Source organism: Podarcis cretensis (genome assembly GCF_951804945.1).
Source record: "Podarcis cretensis genome assembly, chromosome: 13".
In the NCBI taxonomy this organism is placed as follows: Eukaryota; Metazoa; Chordata; class Lepidosauria; order Squamata; family Lacertidae; genus Podarcis; species Podarcis cretensis.
The window spans coordinates 50947295-50968572 of NC_137182.1; the positions used below are offsets into that span (position 1 = coordinate 50947295).

At 49.5% G+C, this 21278-nt stretch overlaps 2 protein-coding genes and 1 long non-coding RNA gene across 8 annotated transcripts in view; 2 read left to right on the forward strand and 1 right to left on the reverse strand.

The window, feature by feature from the left end:
* The window catches only part of LOC307202364, a 237422-nt gene that overhangs the window by 80634 nt on the left and 135510 nt on the right, over positions 1-21278 (reverse strand). The gene's annotated exons all lie outside the window — the stretch shown is intronic.
* On the forward strand, positions 498-17455 carry DCAF11 (DDB1 and CUL4 associated factor 11). Of its 6 annotated transcripts, none has more exons than XM_079951929.1 (15): positions 498-859; positions 1943-2176; positions 4433-4560; positions 4688-4809; positions 4984-5048; positions 5143-5243; positions 6175-6321; positions 6435-6489; positions 6569-6637; positions 7723-7780; positions 10085-10270; positions 11378-11531; positions 11637-11789; positions 13736-13842; positions 16112-17455. In XM_079951929.1, exons 2-15 carry the CDS (start codon positions 2028-2030, stop codon positions 16226-16228), a joined length of 1611 nt encoding a protein of 536 aa, XP_079808055.1. In that variant the 5' UTR covers positions 498-859; positions 1943-2027; the 3' UTR covers positions 16229-17455. The 6 variants fall into 6 exon arrangements, with proteins under 6 accessions (XP_079808055.1, XP_079808053.1, XP_079808052.1 ...); XM_079951927.1 differs by having other exon boundaries at positions 498-746; XM_079951926.1 differs by lacking the exon at positions 498-859 and adding an exon at positions 904-1055 and having other exon boundaries at positions 1943-2153.
* On the forward strand, positions 17988-20099 carry FITM1 (fat storage inducing transmembrane protein 1). Its single transcript, XM_079952134.1, is given in 3 exon segments — positions 17988-18073; positions 18075-18268; positions 19381-20099. Coding segments are annotated over 3 exon segments (861 nt in total). The 5' UTR covers positions 17988-18025; the 3' UTR covers positions 20000-20099.

The window sequence follows — 21278 nt, forward strand, 5'->3', positions numbered from 1 at the left end:
GTGCGCAGAGAGTTTGGCAGGATTCCCAATGAGTTAGAGCATTCACACGTGCAGGTAACGTGTGAATACGTTTTGTGGGTCAAGAGATACTTGAGGCGCACAAGAAGAGCAGCACATTTTGCATGGGGGCAGGGCTGCGTATGAAGGGCGACAAAAGGCTCGGATTAAAGACGGGGGGGGGTAGCCGGTCTACAAACCGAAGCTATTTGGTTTTGAAACGCCTGTGTTTACACTATAGAAATCGTAACCTGTCTTAGCAACGTCAATCATTTCACCACTGTCCAATCAGAGAGTACGCCACTGCCCCGCCCCCCCAGGAGCCCGCCTCTAACCCGAGACGTCAATCATCCTGCCCTGACGATAATGGCGGAGGTTACGCAACTAGCCCGAGCAATCGATCAAGCTACCAGGAACCAATCCGAGGGCGCCCCTTCAGCCAGCTGCCCGCCTTTCTTGCGAGTCATCCGCTTGCTCTGTCCAATCGGCGGCTCATTCACCTTATCGCCTAGTTTATCGCTTAACGGTTCTTTCCGTGCCCCTCGTCTTAAGCGAGGAAGGAGCCTCAGCAGCCAATCAAGGAAGAGCAAGTCTTTTTAAAGCCCCGCACTCTAACCCACGTGGGGTGGTGAACGGTGGCCAATCAATTCTCAGCCGGTGAGGCCCGCCCTATCTCACTTCTCCACTCCGGTTAGAGGCGGCTGTCGCCTTAAGATGTAAACAAGGCCTCGCGCAGCGGCCGTTAGAGGGTGAGGAGGGTCTCGCGCTCCCGGAAAAGGGGGGGGGGACAGGCTTTTGATTGGACAAGGTGGGCGCGCGACGGGCGCGCGGGGAGGGGGGAAGAGCAGAGCGGAGCAGTTCGGTAAGAGCCAAGGTTAAATGCGAAAGGCGTCCTGATTGGTTGGGACGAGCGGGCAGTTGGGACAGAACGTTGCGGGGGGTGGCGGCGGCGGCGGCAACTGAGCAAGAGTGTCCCTGCTCTATGGCGTCTGTTGATTGGAGGAGCCGTGAGCAACGGCCGTGCCCATTGGTGGAGAGGACTCAGGTGTCTGAAAAAAGTACTTTAATGGGTTCGGCAGGTCTACGAGCCCTTGATTGGTTGCCTGGGGCTGTGGTATAGTCACGTAGAGGACGGGGTGGGTGGCTGGCTGACGTCCAGATAAGGGCACCTCGATATGGGAGCCAAGGAGCCCTTTCAGTATTGGAGGCTGTGATTGGTGAAGATGAAAAGGGGGTGAATTTGGGGTGGGGGGCGTATGGCTAGTGGGCGCACCATGGAAACAAATGAGGGGAATGTTTGGCTTCTGGATGTGGGGTTAAAGTCTGCTATAGTGAGAAGCTGGGATACAATTTTAATTTTTTAAAGAGCAATACTTTTTAAATATTTAATGCTGTACTGTTTTTAACATTTGATTGGGAGCCACCCAGAGTGGCTGGGGAAACTCAGCCAGATGGGCGGGGTATAAATAATAAATTATTATTATTATTATTATTATTATTAAAACAAAGTAAAAAAATTCCTTCCAGTAGGTAGCCGTGTTGGTCTGCCATGGTCAAAACAAAATAAAAAAATTCCTTCCAGTAGCACCTTAAAGACCAACTAAGTTAGTTCTTGGTATGAGCTTTCGTGTGCATGCGTGTATCTGAAGAAGTGTGCATGCACACAAAAGCTCATACCAAGAACTAACCTAGTTGGTCTTTAAGGTGCTACTGGAAGGAATTTTTTTATTTTGTTTTGACCATGGCAGACCAACACGGCTACCTATCTGTAACTGGAATTATTATTATTATTACTTCTGAGTGAGGATAGATTTGATTGGCAAGAGGCGGGGAATCCTTCATGTGAAGAAGAACGAACGCTGTTCTCTCTCCCTCCTCGCCCCCCCTCCCCCCCCGTACTGTGTACAAAGTTCTGCAATTAGTGGCTCAGGATTTTCCCTTTCAGGAAGGATTTGCCCCCTCCGTTTGGTTCCTGAGCTCCAGGAAGTGAAGAACACACCAGACACAAACCGTGAAGAATGCCTTAAGACATGGGCTCCCGCAGTAGTAGCAACGCTGGCTCGGGGGGCCGGGATAACCAGGGGAACTGGTCTCGAAGGGACTCGGGGATACTGCGCAGCGAGGAAGAGGACGACGAGGATGTGGATCTGGCCCAGGTATTGGCATATCTACTGCGCAGGTAACTCACACCCCCGCCCCACTTTTTAGTCAAATTAGGGATATGAGGGATGCCTCTCTGGCAGCGGATGGTGTTTCAGACTCGTGCAGAATCTCAAGGCAAGACGAGGAAGGGAATTTGTTATGCCTTTTCTGTCTGCTCCATTAATCTGGACAAAGAGAACTCAGTCCCCTCAGTAAGTGGAATCTGCTGGCGTGGAGACTCATGAGACCCTACTGGAAAATCCATTCTCAGCTGATTTCTCACAGAGCTAGGATTTTGAAGATATGTATGTCTGAGAATGAATTCATGCATGGATTCAAGGAGATGGGACTTGACGCCTTGTTAAAAAACACAGAAACAAAATAGTTTGGAAGTGTGGAAATAAGGGTCACAGTCCAGGTTTATGTTTTACAAATCAGCTAGGATGCAGTCTTAGTTGTAAGGTGGTCGTACCAGAATTTAACTGTGTATTGCTGGATCTCATCATGCTTTTCTAAGAGGGGTTTTTGTATTTTCTTGTGCAGAAGTTGTTCAGGGCCATACTTCTTCGTATGCTCATGACGTTAAAATTCTCAGTTGTCCACCTATTGCGCAGGATGAGATGATCCAAAGTTTTGACGCATAACATCACAGTTTTAGAAATTTATTCAAGAAAAGTGAAGGTTTCCTCATCTGTGGCTTCTTTATCCCTGTTTCTGATGTCACCTTAGGTAGGCCACAAGATACTTTGGAATACTTTAAAAATATTTATAGCCAACTCTGCACCAAATATTCTGCTTGGCTTTGGCCAGCTATGCATACACAAAAGAGATTCCTGATACCGTTTTGATAGCAAGTTTTTTGGGTGGTTAAGACAAAAAGAGATTGTGAAGTGCTCCAAAAGTACCCCTCTAAAATAGGTGAATGAATGGGCAGTAAAATGGCAAGTGCACTTCAATGCACACAAGTATAAGTGATGCACATTGGGGCAAAAAAATCATATCTTCACATATACAGTAAGGAGATTTGAGCTTCCGGTGACTATCCAGGAGACAGTGGGTCGTAGTGGATAGTTTGGTGAAAACGTTGGCCCAGAGTGCGACTGCTGTGAAAAAGGCAATTGCATGTTAGGGATTGTTTGGAAACAACAGTGGACATTTGCTGCCAAGGAGTGTGGTGGAGTCTCCTTCTTTGGAGGTCTTTAAGCAGAGGCTTGACAACCATATGTCAGGAGTGCTCTGATGGTGTTTCCTGCTTGGCAGGGGGTTGGACTCAATGGCCCTTGTGGTCTCTTCCAACTCTATGATTCTATGATTCTATGAATTGAAAACAAGGCTGCCAATATCTGTAATGACCACTCTTAGAATTCTGTGTACAGTTCCCTCACCTCAGAAAGGATACTGTAGAGCTGGAAAAGCTTCAGAAAGGGGCAAGTAAAATGATTCTGGAGTTGGAGCAATTCACCTACGAGGAAAAGTTGCAACACTTGGGGTTTTTTAGTTTAGAAGGAAGAAAAGCAAGTAAGCAATTTCTATGGTGTGATGAATAAATACTACAATCCAGAGGCATCCAATGAACTGAATGTCAGAAGATTCAGGGCAGACAACTTCTTCACGATTATGTAATTCTGTCCCACAAGAGACAGTGCTGGTCACCAATTTGTGTGGCTTTAAATGAATTCGAGGCTGTTAATGACACTAGCCTGAAGCCTGTGTTGTAGTACTACTTTGGGAGGCATTGTGCCTCTGAATACCAGTTGCTGGAAACTGCAGGAGGTGAGGATGCTGTTGGGTTCAAGTTCTGCTTGTGGGTTTCCATTGGGGCATCTGGTTGGCCATTGTAAGAACAGCATGCTGGACTAGATGGGCCTTTGGTGTGATCCAACAGGGCACTTCTTATGTTCTCATGCCATCCTTGTTTCCTGAACTTTTCAGCCTTTGGATTGTTTTTGGATCCTATCGCTCTACTCAAGATTGACCCTGTCGTTGGACAGTGATGTAGGAGCCTCAGACAGCAGGATATTCTCTCCATAGTTTATGTTTAAAATTTGCATCTCTGTTCCCATCTCTCTTAGTTGGTGCACCCCTAAGCTGATCCTGAGCTGGGTAGGCGTCAGTTGAAATCATTCCTTGGCTGCTGTATTAAAACTTCAAAAGCTGCTTAGTGGGCACCTTCAGAGAACAGGAAACAAATAAATTTGGGGGCTGCCTCTCTCCATTCCCTCTCTGTGAGTTGTGATGTGGGGAGGGGCAAAACGGATTTGTAATTCCTAATACTTTCCATTTTTCTCTCCAGAGGACAATTTCACTTGATGCAGGGCGGGGGAGCAGCCAGTGTCCGTCTGGTCCAGACGCTCTCGGACTCGGACGACGACAATGACAGTGCCTGGGAAGGGCGACTTGGAAATCACTACAAACCTCCAGGTACTGGCCAGTAACTTGTTTTAATGTAAGAGAGTCTGAGGGTGCCATCTGAGTATATCGGGCAACAGGGCAATTGGGGGTCTCGTTCTCAACCTGTCCGATCTTCCTCTCTTTCTTTTACTTGCAGTGGATTTGACGCCAGACACTCACGACCTGGAGTGCAACGAGATCAAAACACATATCCAGTTGGCAACAGGCAGGCTGGGCTCGGGACAGACTGAGCATAGCATCCCTCGACTGCTTTGCAAGGTGCCTGTTCGCTTCTTGGGGATGCCAATATTAGGCTAGGAAAACAAGTGGTTCTCATAGCTTAAAGACGTAGAGGGTGGGGCTGTCTGGAGAGCAGATCTTTCAGTGTATGAAAACTGCAGGCAGAGCCTTGTTGAATTACTTACTCCTTTCTTTCTTTCCCTGCCACCACAGAGGGAGCGCGGCCTCTGCCATAACAGCAGTTTCTCTCGTGGGGAGTGCTCCCGAGTGGCGTCACAGTGAGTATTTGGAAGAGAAGGCCTGGTGCGGTGGGTGAGATAATGATTTTAGGGGAAGAACCCTTTAATAACTCAGACTTTGCTCTTCTTCCAGCTTTCTCCCCAACCACTTGTCCTTCACCGATTCCTATTCCCAGAAGGCATTCTGTGGGATTTATTCCCGTGATGGAAAGCTTTTTATGTCTGCTTGTCAAGGTACTTCGTAACACATCGTAGTATTTGGCTTTTTTGTTTTTGTTTTGCTTTTCTGTTTTGTTGTATGTATTATATACAGGATAATAAGAAGGAAAAATAACAAAAATGTAAGACATATGTAAATTATTATTAGTGTAGCAGTTGGTTTTTAAACAATCCCTGCATCAGATCAGCTTCCGTCCTTAGCACTGAGGGCATCCTAGAATTCTCTTGTCTTGAAATTTCCTGTAGCACAAGTTTTTGTGGCGTTTTGGGTACCAAGTGTCCTAAAATGCTGTTTGGGAAACATTGCATTGTGGGTGGGCCTTGCTGCAAAACCTCTTAGTCCTCCATAAGATCCTGTGGAGCTTCTAATCCCCAGATACCCAAGTGTAGCGTGATTTATTTATTCATGCAAAAACACCATTGCTCCTTAGTTGGTATTGCTGTTCTAAGGAAGAAGAAGAAAAATCCTCTTATCCCATTGGAAAGGACAGTGTTGAATGTCCTCAAAGTTGGGTCCTTCATATGGGTTCATCTGGATTATTTGCATTTTTACAGGGGTGCCCTCCCATCTCTTACTAATCCCAGATTCCTGTTGCCAAGATCAAAGGCTTAAAAGGCTGCGTTCTGTTTTCCAACAGCAGCTGTAGCTCAACAAAGAAAGTCTTCCAAGGCACGAATGGGGAAAGTGTGTCCCTTCCACCACTTTGGGTTGGACTACAACTCCCATCATCCCTGACCAGACACCATGCTCGCTGCTGCTGGGAGTTGAAGTCTTGGGGGGGGGAGTGCATAGGTTCCCCATCCCTGATGCAAGTTTAACACCTTGGTGCTTTTGCCTCTGTGTTAAAGGTCCTAGTAGACGAGGACCCATTGACACATGGTACAATTAGCACACTTGCCTCTTTCTCTGTTCCTTTTCCCACGTTTCCACCCCCCCCAACTTCAGATCAGACAATCCGCTTATATGACTGCACTTACGGAGGCTTCCGGAAGTTCCGGAGCATCAAAGCCCGAGACGTAGGCTGGAGTGTCCTGGATGTTGCCTTCACTCCTGACGGGGCCCATTTCCTCTACTCCAGCTGGTCAGATTACAGTGAGTGGGGTTGGCTTCTGGGAAGGGTGGGGGGGGTGTCACATGACAGTCCTTGACCCGGCAGGAAGTGTTAACTCTGATGCCCTTGGCCTTCCCTCCCCCTCTCCTTACAGTTCACATCTGCAACATCTATGGCGAGTGTGATACCCACACAGCACTGGATCTGAGGTAAGAAGCGCACCTAGCAGCCACCCTATTTGACTAAACAGACTCCTGGAGTGGTTTCTAACTCTCTCTTCCTCCACAGGCCTGACGAGCGTCGCTTTGCCGTCTTTTCCCTCGCAGTCTCCTCTGATGGAAGGGAGGTGCTTGGCGGGTACGTTTACCTTTTGCCCAGTCCCTTTACCCACAATTCATAGCACTGTTTAACATTTTATCCAGGGGTGTGGAACCTTTCTTTAAAAAAAAAAACCTGCAGGGGGCCGCATTCATTTCTGGACAACCTTCCAAGGGCCACTTGCCGTCTGCAGATGGGGCTAGAGGCAAACAGCAACGAAGCGGCAACTGTTACCTTTGTACAGCAGGCTACCTAAACTCCAACATCCCACATTCAAGAAGACATTCCAGTCAGGAGCAAAGCACTTTGGTGGTGGTGGGGAATCAGGGCCATGAGGGGTGGTTTTCTGAGGGCCAGTTAGAGAGTCCGGGGGCCACATTAGGCCGTTGTGCCTGAAGTTCCCTACCTGTGACTTTGTCTAAGGCGACACCTGGACTTGGCCTAGGCAGACAAGATTTGGGTTCTTCTAAAACACAGATCTTCTGCTCTCTCTCCCATCCCTTATTCATTTATTTCTGCTATTTACGAACCATTTAATTGGCAAAGTTTCTAAGTGGTGTACAGAAAAAAATATTAAAAAGCATATAGTGGGTAAAATCAATTAAAAGTAATTGTAAAAAAAAAAACCCAAGGAAACTTCTTGAAAATTCCTCCAGGAATAGAAAGATCTCTGTCATGTGCCTGAAGCTTAGCAGGGAGGGGAGGGCTGTCTGATCCTGGTCTTTTTAGCCAAGAGGATTCTGGGCGTCTGTGCCATGTGGCTCTCATTCCATGTGGCCCCTGTGGAGCGAAAGGCAAGGCAATGAAGCCCCTCCCATCAGCCTGGCTGGGGCCAGCTGCCCCCACCCTTCCCTGTTGGTGCCCAAAGGAAGCAACACAGACCCAAGTTGTGCAATGTTTCATTTTGTAAGCTGCCTTGGGGGCTTTTTAAAAGGTGAAAGTCAGGGTAGAAATTCTCCAATTCAAGGGTGAAGTGTTGGAAATGCTTCAGAGACATGCCTTTCTCCTGTCAAAGTGCTGCCTTAGGGTCCATTGACCAGTGTGGCTTCAGTGTCTCTTCCCACCCCTCCTTCCTTGTGTTTATGTCTGTTCTTCCACCCACTCAGTTTTGGTTTTAAACCTAGGGCCAACTATGGCTGTGTCTACGTGTACGACATGGAGCAGAATAAGCGGACGCTCAAGGTACTTATGTTTTGGACCCTGCCACTCCTCTGCTGGGCCTCTCTGCCATGCCTCTGGCCTCACCCACTTCCTGTTCCTCTCTCCCTGGGTCTTAGAAAGTGTGGCTGTTATATTTGTGTGTGTCTGTGTGTGTGCGCACACACACACACACAGCCTTGTTTCCCTTCTGGCCCTTTCAAGATTTCTCTCTGCAAATGGAAGAAAAACCAAAGACGGTGAAATTAGAAGCAACTTCACAGTCATAATCATAGCAATAATTGCCCAATGACTTGAATGAACTTAAATGATAAGGATGAATATCAAGTCTATATTTATCCTTGAGCAAACCTAACAATATCTCCTCTCTGTGAATATGTGTTGTCCCTTTGCATTTCCACTCTAGTCCTTAGCCTAACGTTTCAGCCACTGATTCATTGCAGCTCCTTTCGTTGCTAGCAATAGTCATTTAGCTACTGTTGGAAGGTTCTGGGCCGTTTTGTAGCACGTGGGACAGTGCCGGTTCCTTCCACAGTATCCTGACGCGGATAAAAGATTGAGGGGAGCAGTAAAGCAAAGCTGTCTGGATTTTTTTCTGCCCGAAAGCTATAGGGCGGGGATCCCTGGGATGTTGTAGATCAGCCCTTCCAAGCTGGGACTCTCCAGATGTTCTGGACTACAACTTCCACCAGTCCCCTCCCCCAGCAGCGTAGTTGTAGTTCGAAATATCTGGCGGACCCTAGCTTGGGGAAGACTGTTCTAGATGTCTTTCCTTGAGCGTCCCACTGCCCATTCTGCCTCATCCCCTTCCCCATTTCTCTGTGGCGTGCTGTGCTTCTCCAAGGTGGGCTGTGCATGTGTGTGTCAGCGTGCGATTCTGCTGCATCGCCATTGAGAATGGTTGCCTTGGTCAATCACATTCCGTGGATGCAGAAATGCACTAAATCAGGGGTGACCGACTCCCAAGAGACTGCGATCTACTCACAAGACTAGCAGTGATCTACCCCCTTTTGTGGAGTTCAGGTCAAAGTTGCTGAGTGTTTTTTAGGAAGGAGGAAGGCCCGTTTTTTAGGGGTTCGAAGTTGTTGAGCTTCTTTGGGGGGAGCCAGTGATCTACCACAGGCATCCTGTGATCTCCTGGTAGATCATCTACCTGTTGAACGTGCCTGCACTAAATGACTTGGCTTCAGCTGAGCCTGGCGACAGCCAGCCAGCCCCCTAACAAAGGGGCTTGGTTCTTTGGGCAAGTTGCCATTTACCAGGCCAGACTGGTTGTCCATCTAGGTCAGCGTTCCCCACTTGGGTTGGCAGAAAGAGGGTCTTTCCTGTCACCCCATCAACTGCTCCTTGTTCAAACCAGAGGTGCCAGGGTTTAAATTTGGGAAGCAGGTGCCCAGGCACCGAACTCCCCTTGAGCCCAGGAGCTTTCGATCCCTCGTGGCTCTCCAGCTCTTGTCTCTCGCAGTACATTAAAATACCATGTCGGTGCTCCCATTGCATCCCAGTGCACACTGGGGCCTGGCATGCCGCAGCCAGCCTAGTTAAAGGTAAAGGGACCCCTGACCATTAGGTCCAGTCATGGCCGACTCTGGGGTTGCAGTGCGCATCTCGCTTTATTGGCCGAGGGAGCCGGCGTACAGCTTCCGGGTCATGTGGCCAGCATGACTAAGCCGCTTCTGGCGAACCAGAGCAGCGCACGGAAACCCCGTTTACCTTCCCGCTGGAGCGGTACCTATTTATCTACTTGCACTTTGACGTGCTTTCAAACTGCTAGGTTGGCAGGAGCAGGGACCGAGCAACGGGAGCTCACCCCATCATGGGGATTTGAACCGCCGACCTTCTGATTAGCAAGCCCTAGGCTCTGTGGTTTAACCCACAGCGCCACCCGCGTCCCTGTGCCCATCTTAAGGTAAAGGTAAAGGGGCCCCTGACCATTAGGTCCAGTTGTGACCGACTCTGGGGTTGCGGCGCTCATCTCGCTTTATTGGCCGAGGGAGCCGGCGTACAACTTCCGGGTCATGTGGCCAGCATGACTAAGCCGCTTCTGGCGAACCAGAGCAGCGCAGAGAAACGCCGTTTACCTTCCCGCCAGAGCGGTACCTATTGATCTACTTGCACTTTGACGTGCTTTCAAACTGCTAGGTTGGCAGGAGCAGGGACCGAGCAACGGGAGCTCACCCCGTCGCGAGGATTCGAAACGCCGACCTTCTGATCGGCAAGTTCTGGGCTCTGTGGTTTAACCCACAGCGCCACCTGCGTCCCACTCCTAGCTCTCCCGTGGAAAATCCTGCTCCTTCCTCTTGTGCCGAGTCCTCTGCCTTCCTCCAGATCGAGTCCCACGAAGACGATGTGAATGCCGTGGCCTTTGCCGACACCAGTTCCCACATCTTGTTCTCCGGGGGGGACGATGCCATCTGCAAAGTGTGGGACCGGCGCACCATGAGAGAGGACGACCCCCGGCCTGTGGGCATCCTGGCTGGCCATCAAGATGGCATCACCTTCATCGACAGCAAAGTAAGGCATCCCTTTCTCTCTCTATCATCGCAGAGGGCAGGAGGTGGAGTCTGATGGGATTGGAAAGCTTAATTAGGCAAACAACCTTGAAACTTCCCCCCTCCCCCCCAAAAAAATTTCTTCGGGATCTCATTCGCAACATGTTCTGCATGGTCTGCTTTTTTTTTATTAATTCTATTTATTAGATTTATTTACCACCCTTCATCAAGATAAAAATACAAGATAAAAACACAAATAGTTAAAACAAAAATAACAAGAAAATAGCCCCTACTCCCACAAACTCATTTAAAAGGCTGTAGAATATTAATCAGCCGAAGGCCTGGTAGTGGTGGTGGTTGTTATTATTAGAATTTATTTATTTACCTCCCTGGAGGTCTCAGGGTGGTTCACAGAATAAAGTCAAGATATAAAACCACAAAATGCATAATAAAAATAAAAACAACAACCCAATAGCCCTCCCCCAAAAAAACACATTTTAAAAGGGCATATGATATAAATCGGATCATCCAAAGGCCTGGTTAAAAAGGAATGTTTTTGCCTGGCACCTAAGGGTGTATAATGAAGGCACCAGGTGAACATCCCTGGGGAGAGCGTTCCACAGATGGGGAGCCACTGCAGAGAAGGCCCCGTTCTCGTGTTGCCACCCTCCGAACCTCTCGAGGAGGAGGCACACGAAAGAGGGCCTCAGAAGTTGATCTCAGGGTCTGGGTAGGTTGATATAGAAAGAGGCAGTCCTTGAGGTATTGTGGTCCTGAGCCGTTTAAGCCTTTATAGGTCAAAACCAGCACTTTGAATTGGACCCAGAAGCTAATTGGTGTTGATACTGTCTAAAAGAAAGATCTGCCTGGTTCACCTCCACCTAAGCCCACAGCAGTCCAAGTGAAAACACAGTAGCTGATGAGCTCCTATATATTTGGCCATGCATTCCTTTAATGTCATTTATACAGGATTCCCATGTTGGGGAGAGGCTGAGAGAGCTAAATTAAGTTTCCTTTAGAGAGTGAGTCTTCTGCTGTGGGACGTCTGTACTACGGATGGGAAATGTCCTTGGGGACTATAGAGTGTGAAATATTCCTTTAAACCATTGTTCCCCACTCCTCCTCCTAGGGGGACGCCCGATACCTCATCTCAAACTCCAAGGACCAGACGATAAAGCTCTGGGACATGCGGAAGTTCTCAGGCCGCGAAGGGCTGGAAGCCTCCCGCCAAGCCGTCACTCAGCAGAACTGGGATTATCGCTGGCAGCAGGTGCCCAAAAAAGGTGAGTCTTAGAGGAGGGGGAAGGAGGGGGGACCTAAAGCATTGGGGAGGCAGGTCTTACTCTCCTCTAACCCTTCCTCTCGCCTCTCCTTCCTCCCTCTGCCAGCGCGGCGGAAGTCAAAGCTTCCAGGTGACACCTCCCTCATGACGTATCGTGGCCACGGGGTGCTCCACACGCTGATCCGCTGCCGTTTCTCGCCGCTTCATAGCACCGGACAACAGTACATCTACAGTGGCTGCTCCACGGGGAAGGTGGTGGGTGAGTGGACTCAGAGTGCGGGTGGCAGGGATCGGCCAGGGCAGTGCCACGCCGCCTGGAACTGGAAGGGCAGTGCCATTCTGGGCAGCAGTCAGAGGGGTTAAGCTTTGCCTTTTTGATTAATAATAATAATAATAATAATAATAATAATAATAATTATAATTTATAATTTATGCCCCGCCCATCTGGCTGAGTTTCCCCAGCCACTCTGGGCAGCTCCCAATCAAGTGTTAAAAACAGTACAGCGTTACATATTAAAAACTTCCCTGAACCGGGCTGACTTTCTGATGTCTTCTGAATGTCAGGTAGTTGTTTATCTCCTTGACATCTGATGGGAGGGCGTTCCACAGGGTGGGCACCACTACCGAGAAGGCCCTCTGCCTGGTTCCCTGTAGCCTCACTTCTCGCAATGAGGGAACCGCCAGAAGGCCCTTGGCGCTGGATCTCACTGTCCGGGCTGAACGATGGGGGTGGAGACTCTCCTTCAGATATACAGGACCGAGACCGTTTAGGGCTTTAAAGGTCAGCAGCAACACTTTGAATTGTGCTTGGAAACGTACTGGGAGCCAATGTAGGTCTTTCTGGACCAGTGTTATATGGTCTCGGCGGCCGCTCCCAGTCACCAGTCTAGCTGCCGCATTCTGGATTAATTGCAGTTTCTGGGTCACCTTCAAAGGTAGCCCCACATAGAGCGCATTGCAGTAGTCCAAACGGGAGATAACTTTTGCGGCGTTTTGCTTGGGTGCAGGATTCGATCTCTTGCTGGTGGGTGGGGAAGAAATCTCTTAAGATGCACGTCCGCACACACGTGAATGTTGTTTGAAAGTCCCTTCCCTTTTGGTATGGAGGACTCAAGGGAGAGAATGAAAGCAAAGAGAGGTCAGGCTGTGTCAATATGCCTGGACGGTGAGTTGGATAATAAACCCAAGGGGAAGGAAAACACGGCAGAACTATATGGTTGGCACATGAGGAAGCTGCCCAGAGTGGCTGGGGCAACCCAGTCGGATGGGCAGGGTATAAATAAATAAATAAATAAATAAATTATTGTTGTTGTTAAGAAGCTGCTGCTGCAGCAGCCTTTGGTCCATGAGCCAAATTTGCCCTGGCTAGGGTTAGTTTGACCTGTGAGACCATTTCCCCCCCCAGCCATGACCACCCAATCCACACATGACTTCATATAGTACTAGGTGTGGGGCAGGTAAAACTGCAAATGCAAAGGAATGGTTGGCAGACTTGACAGGGGATTCAATCTGATCTGTGCAGAGGGGGAAAAAATTCCTTTGCAGACCATCGTCAGTCTGGTCTGCAAAGGGAGTTAAACTCTTCACTTGTTCTCATGGAGATGTCTAGTTCCCCACCACCTGTTTCCTAGAAGGATCTTGGGAGCTTCCCATTGTTCCGACTATATGCTGTGCCCCTTAAATTTTCACTCAATCACACCCCCGTGTGTGAGCTTGAAGACTTGCAAGCTCCTTGGGGCAAGGACCTAAATGGCACTACTGTATAAAAATAATCAATAATACAAAGTGTGGGCAGGTCCAATGCTGACATCTAAGGGATAAATGGGACGCAGGTGGCGCTGTGGGTTAAACCACAGAGCCTAGGACTTGCCGATCAGAAGGTCGGTGGTTCGAATCCCCACGACGGGGTGAGCTCCCGTTGCTCGGTCCCAGCTCCTGGGACATGACCCGGAAGCTGTACACCGGCTCCCTCGGCCAATAAAGCGAGATGAGCGCCGCAACCCCAGAGTCAGTCACGACTGGACCTAATGGTCAGGGGTCCTTTAAGGGATAAATAGTGGTATCTGGAGCATCAATTCTGGCTGCAAGAGAGGATAGATAGCCCTTTTGATACTTCCCCACTGCCATGGGAGGAGTGAGTGTCGTGGGGCTGGTGTGTTGCCAACGCTTCTCTGTGCAACCCTGTGCTCCTTTCCCTTCCTCCAGTATACGACCTCCTGAGCGGCCTGATTGTGACAAAACTGACCAATCACAAGGCTTGTGTCCGTGATGTCTGCTGGCACCCCCACGAGGAGAAGATCGTCAGCAGCTCGGCAAGTACTGGGAGCGAGGGAGTGGTGGGGTGGGGTGCTTGTGTGGTTAAGATGAATTGCTGGCGCCTCTTTCCTCTCGACCAGGAACTTGTGTATCTTCCCTGCCAATAAGGTTGTGATGGCAAGGATGAAATTCTTCTCCTTATCTGCCCTTTTCTGTGGTTGTTGCTGCTCGTCTTTTCCTTCTCAACAAACCCATCTGGCAGTGCCACTTGACTACAGGGGGGTCTTCTGACTGGGGTGCCCAGACTGAAGAATGGCACACCCAGAAAGTGCGCTTGATCAATTTCAGTGGCTGGCAAAGACTCACTTTATTCTAGCAAGCTTTAATCAGCCTCTGGTGTGTTAACCATGGCTTTTTCCCATCCTGCTATTGGGTTATATTTATGATTTTGCATTTTATGAATTGTAGTTGTGAATCGCCTTGAGAACCCTTAGAAGAGAAATGTTGAAATAAGTACAGTGGTACCTCTGGTTACATACGCTTCAGGTTACAGACTCCACTAACCCAAAAATAGTACCTCGGGTTAAGAACTTTGCTTCAGGATGAGAAAAGAAATCGTGTTCCGGCGACGTGGCGGCAGCGGGAGGCCCCATTAGCTAAAGTGGTGCTTCAGGTTAAGAATAGTTTCAGGTTAAGAACGGACCTCTGGAACGAATTAAGTACATAACCAGAGGTACCACTGTAATGGCAAAGTGTAGCATTTACAGTCTGCTGGGTCGTAGGCAAACCAGTTGGCGTTCACATGTGGGAGGAGCTGCCATCTTCCCTGCCCTCCCCGCCCTCACCCAGCATTTAATGACATGGTGCAAAATGTGTTTGCTGCCCATTGTTTCTGAAACTGGTTTGGGACCCAAAATAACAGCATTCCCTTTGAAAAATAAATAAGTAACTAAACCCAGGAAACCAAACAAAAGCCAACAGCCAGAGCAAAATGTCAACCAGCCTTTCCCAACTTGGTGCCTTCCAAATGTTTTGGACTTCAACTCCTATCAGCGCCAGCCAGCCAGCCAGCCTGGCTGCAAGACATTTGGGATGGGGAGAGCTGTAACCCCAAACATCTGGAAGGTACCAGAAGGGGAAGGCCTCTCTTACGCCGTTTCCGTACCTGCCAGCCCATGCCGCCGTAATCTCAATTGGGGAATAAGCAGCAACCTCTGCGGAGATTGCCCAGGTGTATTTTATGTTGGCAGTGCAGCTGCCCTGCATTGGCACAGCGATCTAGTGCAAATAAAGTATAGCGAGATAAGAGAGCACTTAAAGCAGGGTCTGTTCAGCTGAAATTGGATTGCAAGGTGGGTTCCTGTTTGGGGGCAAGAGCCCTTGTGACGTATCTGGACTGCAAGACCGAGAGTTTTGCAGATGAAATTCAGCCCCTCAATTTGGGCTGGGAGAAAGATGTTCAGTAGAGGAACTGGTTGGTTGTACAGTGGTACCTCGGGTTACATACGCTTCAGGTTACAGACTCTGCTAACCCAGAAATAGTACCTCGGGTTAAGAACTTTGCTTCAGGATGAGAACAGAAATTGTGCTCCGACGGCATGGCGGCAGCAGGAGGTCCCATTAGCTAAAGTGGTGCTTCAGGTTAAGAACAGTTTCAGGTTAAGAACTGACCTCTGGAACGAATTAAGTACTTAACCCGAGGTACCACTGTATTTGGGTTTCAGGATCAGGCAATTCTATAGGCTGTAGCCTAGGTTAGTTTGGATTTATCTTATCAGAAATAAAAACCTCTTTTTTTTTAATTAATAAATGTTGATTGTCGAAACCCAATGGATAAGCAGAACGGCAAGTAGGTATTCCAGATCAACCAAGCTGGAATTAAAAAGGAAGTGGTGGCAAAGATAACAGTTTCCAAAAGCATATACAGTGGTACCTCAGGTTACGTACGCTTCAGGTCACATATGCTTCAGGTTACAGACTCCACTAACCCAGAAATAGTGCTTCAGGTTAAGAACTTTGCTTTAGGATGAGAACAGCAGCAGCAGGAGGCCCCATTAGCTAAAGTGGTGCTTCAGGTTAAGAACAGTTTCAGGTTAAGAACGGATCTCTGGAACGAATTAAGTACTTAACCTGAGGTACCACTGTACACCTGTCAATGGCTTTCAGCTTTCTGTCAGGATACATGGGACTTGCTTAGCAAGTTCCTTTATTTGTTTGTTTGTTTATGCATGCATGCATACATGCCTAGTGAATTCCACAGCATTTGGTATACTCAAGGATGCTTTAGAAGCGATGACTATAACCGTCTTTCTCTTTGATCGACAGTGGGACGGGAACATCCGGCTTTGGGAGTACCACCAGACGGAATACGACGAAGATCCTCGGAGGCCCCCTACCGCCCGAGAGCTGCGCCCCAGACCCTCAGGAGCTTCTGATCAGTAGCCTTTTCTATCTCTGCTCGCCACCATTCTCCAGTTTTGGACTCGCCACACGGTCGAGGGAGTGGGGGGGAGGGGAGCAAACAAGACCTCGCACTGCCTGTGGCCTTGGGACATTTGGGTGGGAGGGAGGGCAAACTTCGTTGCGGGCAGTCTGCTAAGTGAAATGTAAACCAGGGCTCGGGGAAATGGGCAGCGTCTCGAACACGGCTCTTGGGAAGAGCCAGAATCGGATGACCGGCTGCAAAGGGGGGAAATTTAGGTAAGGAATTTGTTAATCTGAACAACAGGCTAGTTTAGTTTATAGCGTCACTTTAGGGTTCCGTGGGATTGAAATTTACAGTCCCACCCTCTTCCTGGTCTGTGATTTTTAATTTGAATTATTGGAAGGCATAATCATGGATCATCCCAACAACTCTGGGATTTAGTTGGCTCTGGGGAACAACAGCTTGTGAGCCCCTCCCTCCCTCCCTCCCTCCCCATGCCACCCCCCAGTGTGTGATTGTGTGATTGACTGATCAGCCTTCCACAGAGATTAGAAAAGAGGGTTTTGCATTCTTTAATTCCTTTCCAGGTGCCATGTTGAGAGCTGAGATGTATCGGAGAATGGGATGTGAGGCCTTACTCCCTCCTAGGGGCGAGGGATATAGCAAGGTCCCCCTTTTTTTCCTCTGCACGGCGGCTGTTGGCAAAGTGCGAGGGGACGTGCCCTCCGTCTCTTACCCAGCAGCAGATAATGAAGGCTCCCCCTTCCCTTTCTTTGGAGACTAGAACACACAGGGCACATTCCTTCCTGGGACGCTGCTTCGCCATTTGTCTGAGTGAGAAATGACAGTGTAGGGGTCATAGCAGGGCTTGATATTTTGCGGGGCGGGGTCTTTTCCCCTGGAAGATGCTGTGTGGTCAGCCTGGCCCCCGCCTCCCACATCTTCCTTCCCCATTGCCTCTACTCACCCCCCACAGTCCCCCACCTGGCCTTTCTTTTAGTCTCCTCAAGCGGCAGGTGGCTTGAAAAGGGAGGCGGGCGGAAATCCTCTTCTACGTCCCTTCCTCAAACTGTATTTCCTCCTTTGCCGTGGGGAGCTGGGTGTACCAGAAGGCTCCCTTCTGCCCATTGGCTCCCCCTCTGGGATACTACCTGCTCTTCTCCCATTTGGGGGGGGGGGGTATCTCATCAGCTGCGCCTCTGATGCTAGAGTGGTGTTGGTAAGGTTTGTTTTGTTTTGTTTTGTTTTGAAACAATAAAATATCTGAGGTTTTTTGTTTTCAGTCGATTTAACCCTGATTCAATCTCTCTTTCTGGTTAAAGAGAGAAGCTGTTTTTTTCCGGAAACACACTCCCCCAGCATAGAAGGGGGAGGCTTGTACGTCAGGGGTCGGGGGGGGGGGGGAGAATCTCTTTCCTGAGATGTCTGCACACTTCCATCCAACACGGGTGTCTGTGCAAACTGCAATTGCCGTCAATAAAAGCTGTTGAAATTTTCTCTTTGTTTCGGTTTTTAAAAAGGGGGGGGGGGTTGGGTCTTTGTTTTTTCTTCAGTGTGCATTGGCGCAGTGACACCCCCCCTCTCCCCACCCCAATTTTTCCAGTCTGCTTTGCTCTCCCCTCCTACTCCCGGTCAGCTGCTCACGCCAAACTTGGATTTGATCCCCACACCTGTCATCAAGGATCAGCTCTGGACGACGTTTCTCTCCGCAAGAGTTTTGTCTCTTCCCACCCCCCACCCACCCACCTCGGGTCGTCCCGAAGCTGAGGAGGGACGGGACTCCTCTGGCATCTCTGGCTGTGCAGGTGGGGGGGATGGCAGAGGGATCAGGGGCCAAGAAGCCCTCCCTGCTGGCCAAGGCGGGCCAGCTGGGCCCAAGCCCTTTGCCGTGGCCTGGTGTGTTTCTGGAGCAACCAGTATGCCTGGCTGCTGGGGGTGCCCTGTCTCCGGCGAGCTTACCACCTCTGGTTGGCAGCCGTGGTCATTTTTGGGCCGCTGCTGCAGTTCTACGTGAACCCCCGAGCCATCTTTGCCAACCACCATAACTTCTTCAACATGTGAGTGATCGCGGGCGTCTCTTAAAACATGTTTGTGGTTGCATGCATGGGGAAGGCGGGCGGGAGACCAGCTTGGCAGAAAACAAGGCTTTGTATAGCAGCGATAAATCCCTGGTTCATCCATACCGAATATCCTGGGGTCAAGTGATGCCATCCGCTCTCTGACTGCCAAATGCAGCCGTTGACTTGAGTTGCCGGGAATCTCTTCCCAAGGGCACAATACTGTCACACCAGGCGTATTATCCCCAGTGCTTTTGAGCACCGGTTGAAAAACCAGTTGTGCGTTCGGAGCTCAGCATAGCAAAGTTTCCGCAACTCTTAGTTTTGGGGGTCAAATGCATCACAGTATATCAGAATGGCTGATAGGTCCCAGACATCTCTAAAAAGATTCATATTCCACTATTCATTTTTAATAATTTTTGTTCAAGTTTTCACGATACAGTATTATCTGGAACAGATAGAATAAGAAAGACAAGAGAGGATAGAGCGAAAGGGAACAAGAAAAGGAGACAGTAAAAGGACACAGAGAGAAACATTAAATATAAAGGGGACAAACTTCTGATTTTCCGGCATTAGAAAATGATTATTTAAGACATTCACTCTCCATCTTCTCTGCTTTCTGCTAAGCCAAATTTCTTTTTAGCCAAAATGTCACAGTGCCCTTCATTTCTTCATCCCACGAGAAGCCCAAGAGGGAATCCCTAATTGTTATTATCGGTTAATAGCTTTACCTCCGTTAGTTCCCATTGCCATTCCTCCATATTGGGAAATGGCATTTTCTCATCCATGTTCATGTTAACCTTTCTCCACTGTCGTCAGGTATTGGAAAAATATTCTGTATTCCCCACCCCCCTGTTCACTTTCCCCAGGCAGGTTATGCTTTGTATGCAGGATATGTCATGTATTTGGGGTCTTGCCCATCCATTTGTTTGGCGGCCCCATTTTGGGGGGGAATTCTCCTGCCTTCCTCCATGGCTTGGGGTTCCGCTCTTTGAGGTGCTTCGCCTTCTGCTCCTCTGCTCTCCCCAATTTGGGCTAAATCCAGCATTGGGGCAGCGGACCGCCTTCCTGCCCCACCCTGCTAACTTTCCTCTGTTCTTGTTCCCTCGCAGAAAGTTTGTCCGGTCGGCCTGGGGCTGGACGTGCATTTTCCTGGGCGGCTTCATCCTTTCGGTGGTTTACCTGGCGACCCACCGGGTTCTGCTCACCTTGAGGCACCTCAGCCGCCTGGGCGTGGGGGCTGGGCTCTGGCTGGGGGCCACAGAGACCTTCCTCCTCATCGAAAACCTCACCGGCTACTGTTTTGACCCCGTGCCCGAGGGCATCCTGGTGAACAACCTCCCGGACAAGTGGACGTGTTTGCACGAGGGCCACACGTGGCACGGCTACGACGTCTCGGGCCACACTTTCCTGCTGACCTTCTGCTGCCTCCTCATGGTGGAGGAGACCTCCGTCTTCCGCCGCTACCTGGCCCAGGGCCACCCGGCCGGCGTCCCCCTGCGCCTCATCTTCCTCCTCAACGTCTTCCTCCTCGCCCTGTGGAACTTCCTCCTGGCCTGCACCGTGGTCTACCTCTACGACTACAGCCACAAGGTGGTGGGCGCCGCCATCGCCACCCTCTGCTGGTTCCTCACCTATCGCGGCTGGTACCGGTGGCGCTGGTCTCCCGGCCGGCCGGGAACGGGCCTCTTTGTCAAGGGGAGCCCTGGGGAGGCCAAGAAACGGAACTGAGGGCCCCCTGCTCTCCCACCCCAGAAGGCAAGCAAGAACAACCAAGGGGTTTCTTCTTCCCTCTAGAGACAAATAAAAATGGGGCCTGCTCTGTTCTCTATTCGTTGTCCTGTGTGTGGTTTGTTTTTTTTGGGGGGGGGGCTTGAAATTCAGACTACGAATGTAAGGTAAAGGGACCCCTGACCGTTAGGTCCAGTCATGGCCGACTCTGGGGTTGCGACGCTCATCTCGCTTTATTGGCTGAGGGAGCCGGCGTACAGCTTCCGGGTCATGTGGCCAGCATGACTAAGCCGCTTCTGTAGAACCAGAGCAGCGCACAGAAACGCCGTTTACCTTCCCACCAGAGCGGTACCTATTTATCTACTTGCACTTTGACGTTCTTTCGAACTGCTAGGTTGGCAGGAGCAGGGACCGAGCAACGGGAGCTCACCCCATTGCGGGGATTCGAACCGCCAACCTTCTGATTCCCAGTGAGCCAGACTTTCACCATTTTAATAAATGGTGGAAATGCCAGACCCAGAGCGATGCGCTCGGAAAACCACATCAACCTGCTAAGAGTCTGTATGTAGACGTGCCTTAAAAGCTGACTTGGCTAAGTTGTACCAATTTCACACAATGCACACACAGCCTGTGGAACTCGGTGTACCAGGATGTTGTTCAGTGTTAGCATAATTGGGCTTTAAATTAAAAAAAAACACCAGCCCGCGATATACATTGTTTTAATGTTGGTGGCTGATGTTCCACAACCAGCCCCAAAAGCACAGTCCCTGCTGGTTCAAGACAGCTGTGTTGTTTATCATAAATCAAGCCTTCTCTCTCTCCGGCCAGGGAAAAAAGACTGGCCGAAAGTGGAAGGTCCCAGTGTGGCAATTTTAAGGCAGCTGATGCTCATTCACAAGTAGAGGGGGAAAGGCAAGTCCCATACCACGTCCAAAATAATAATAATAATAATAATAATAATAATAATTCTATTTTTTAAATGGCTTGTTTGTTTTCCCTTCTTTGGCTGGTTGGATTATCTCAAGTCAGGAATTATACATTCTTCTTCTTCTTCTTCTCCTCCTCCTCCTCCTCCAGGCCTAAAATACTCCAGAGAGTGATTGTGAGGATAATAGGGTGCAGAAAGCCCCCCTAAATTTCATGGAGGCGGGACAAACGCACTCCACAACCTCTCATTTTGAAAAGCAACATCAGCTGGAAAACTCTGCACAAAGTTTGAGGCGCATTAGACAGCTGCAGAAATTGGTGCATGCCGCATAGAAGCAGGGGGAGCTCTATC

Excerpts from the sequence above, each read along its gene's own strand:
- DCAF11 (XM_079951926.1), top strand. The coding sequence starts at position 980 with ATGGCGTCTGTTGATTGGAGGAGCCGTGAGCAACGGCCGTGCCCATTG. Across the intron at positions 1,056-1,942 it reads GACTCAGGTGTCTGAAAAAA|GAAGGATTTGCCCCCTCCGT; the intron begins GTACTTTAATGG and ends TTTCCCTTTCAG. Across the intron at positions 6,638-7,722 it reads GGAAGGGAGGTGCTTGGCGG|GGCCAACTATGGCTGTGTCT; the intron begins GTACGTTTACCT and ends TTTTAAACCTAG.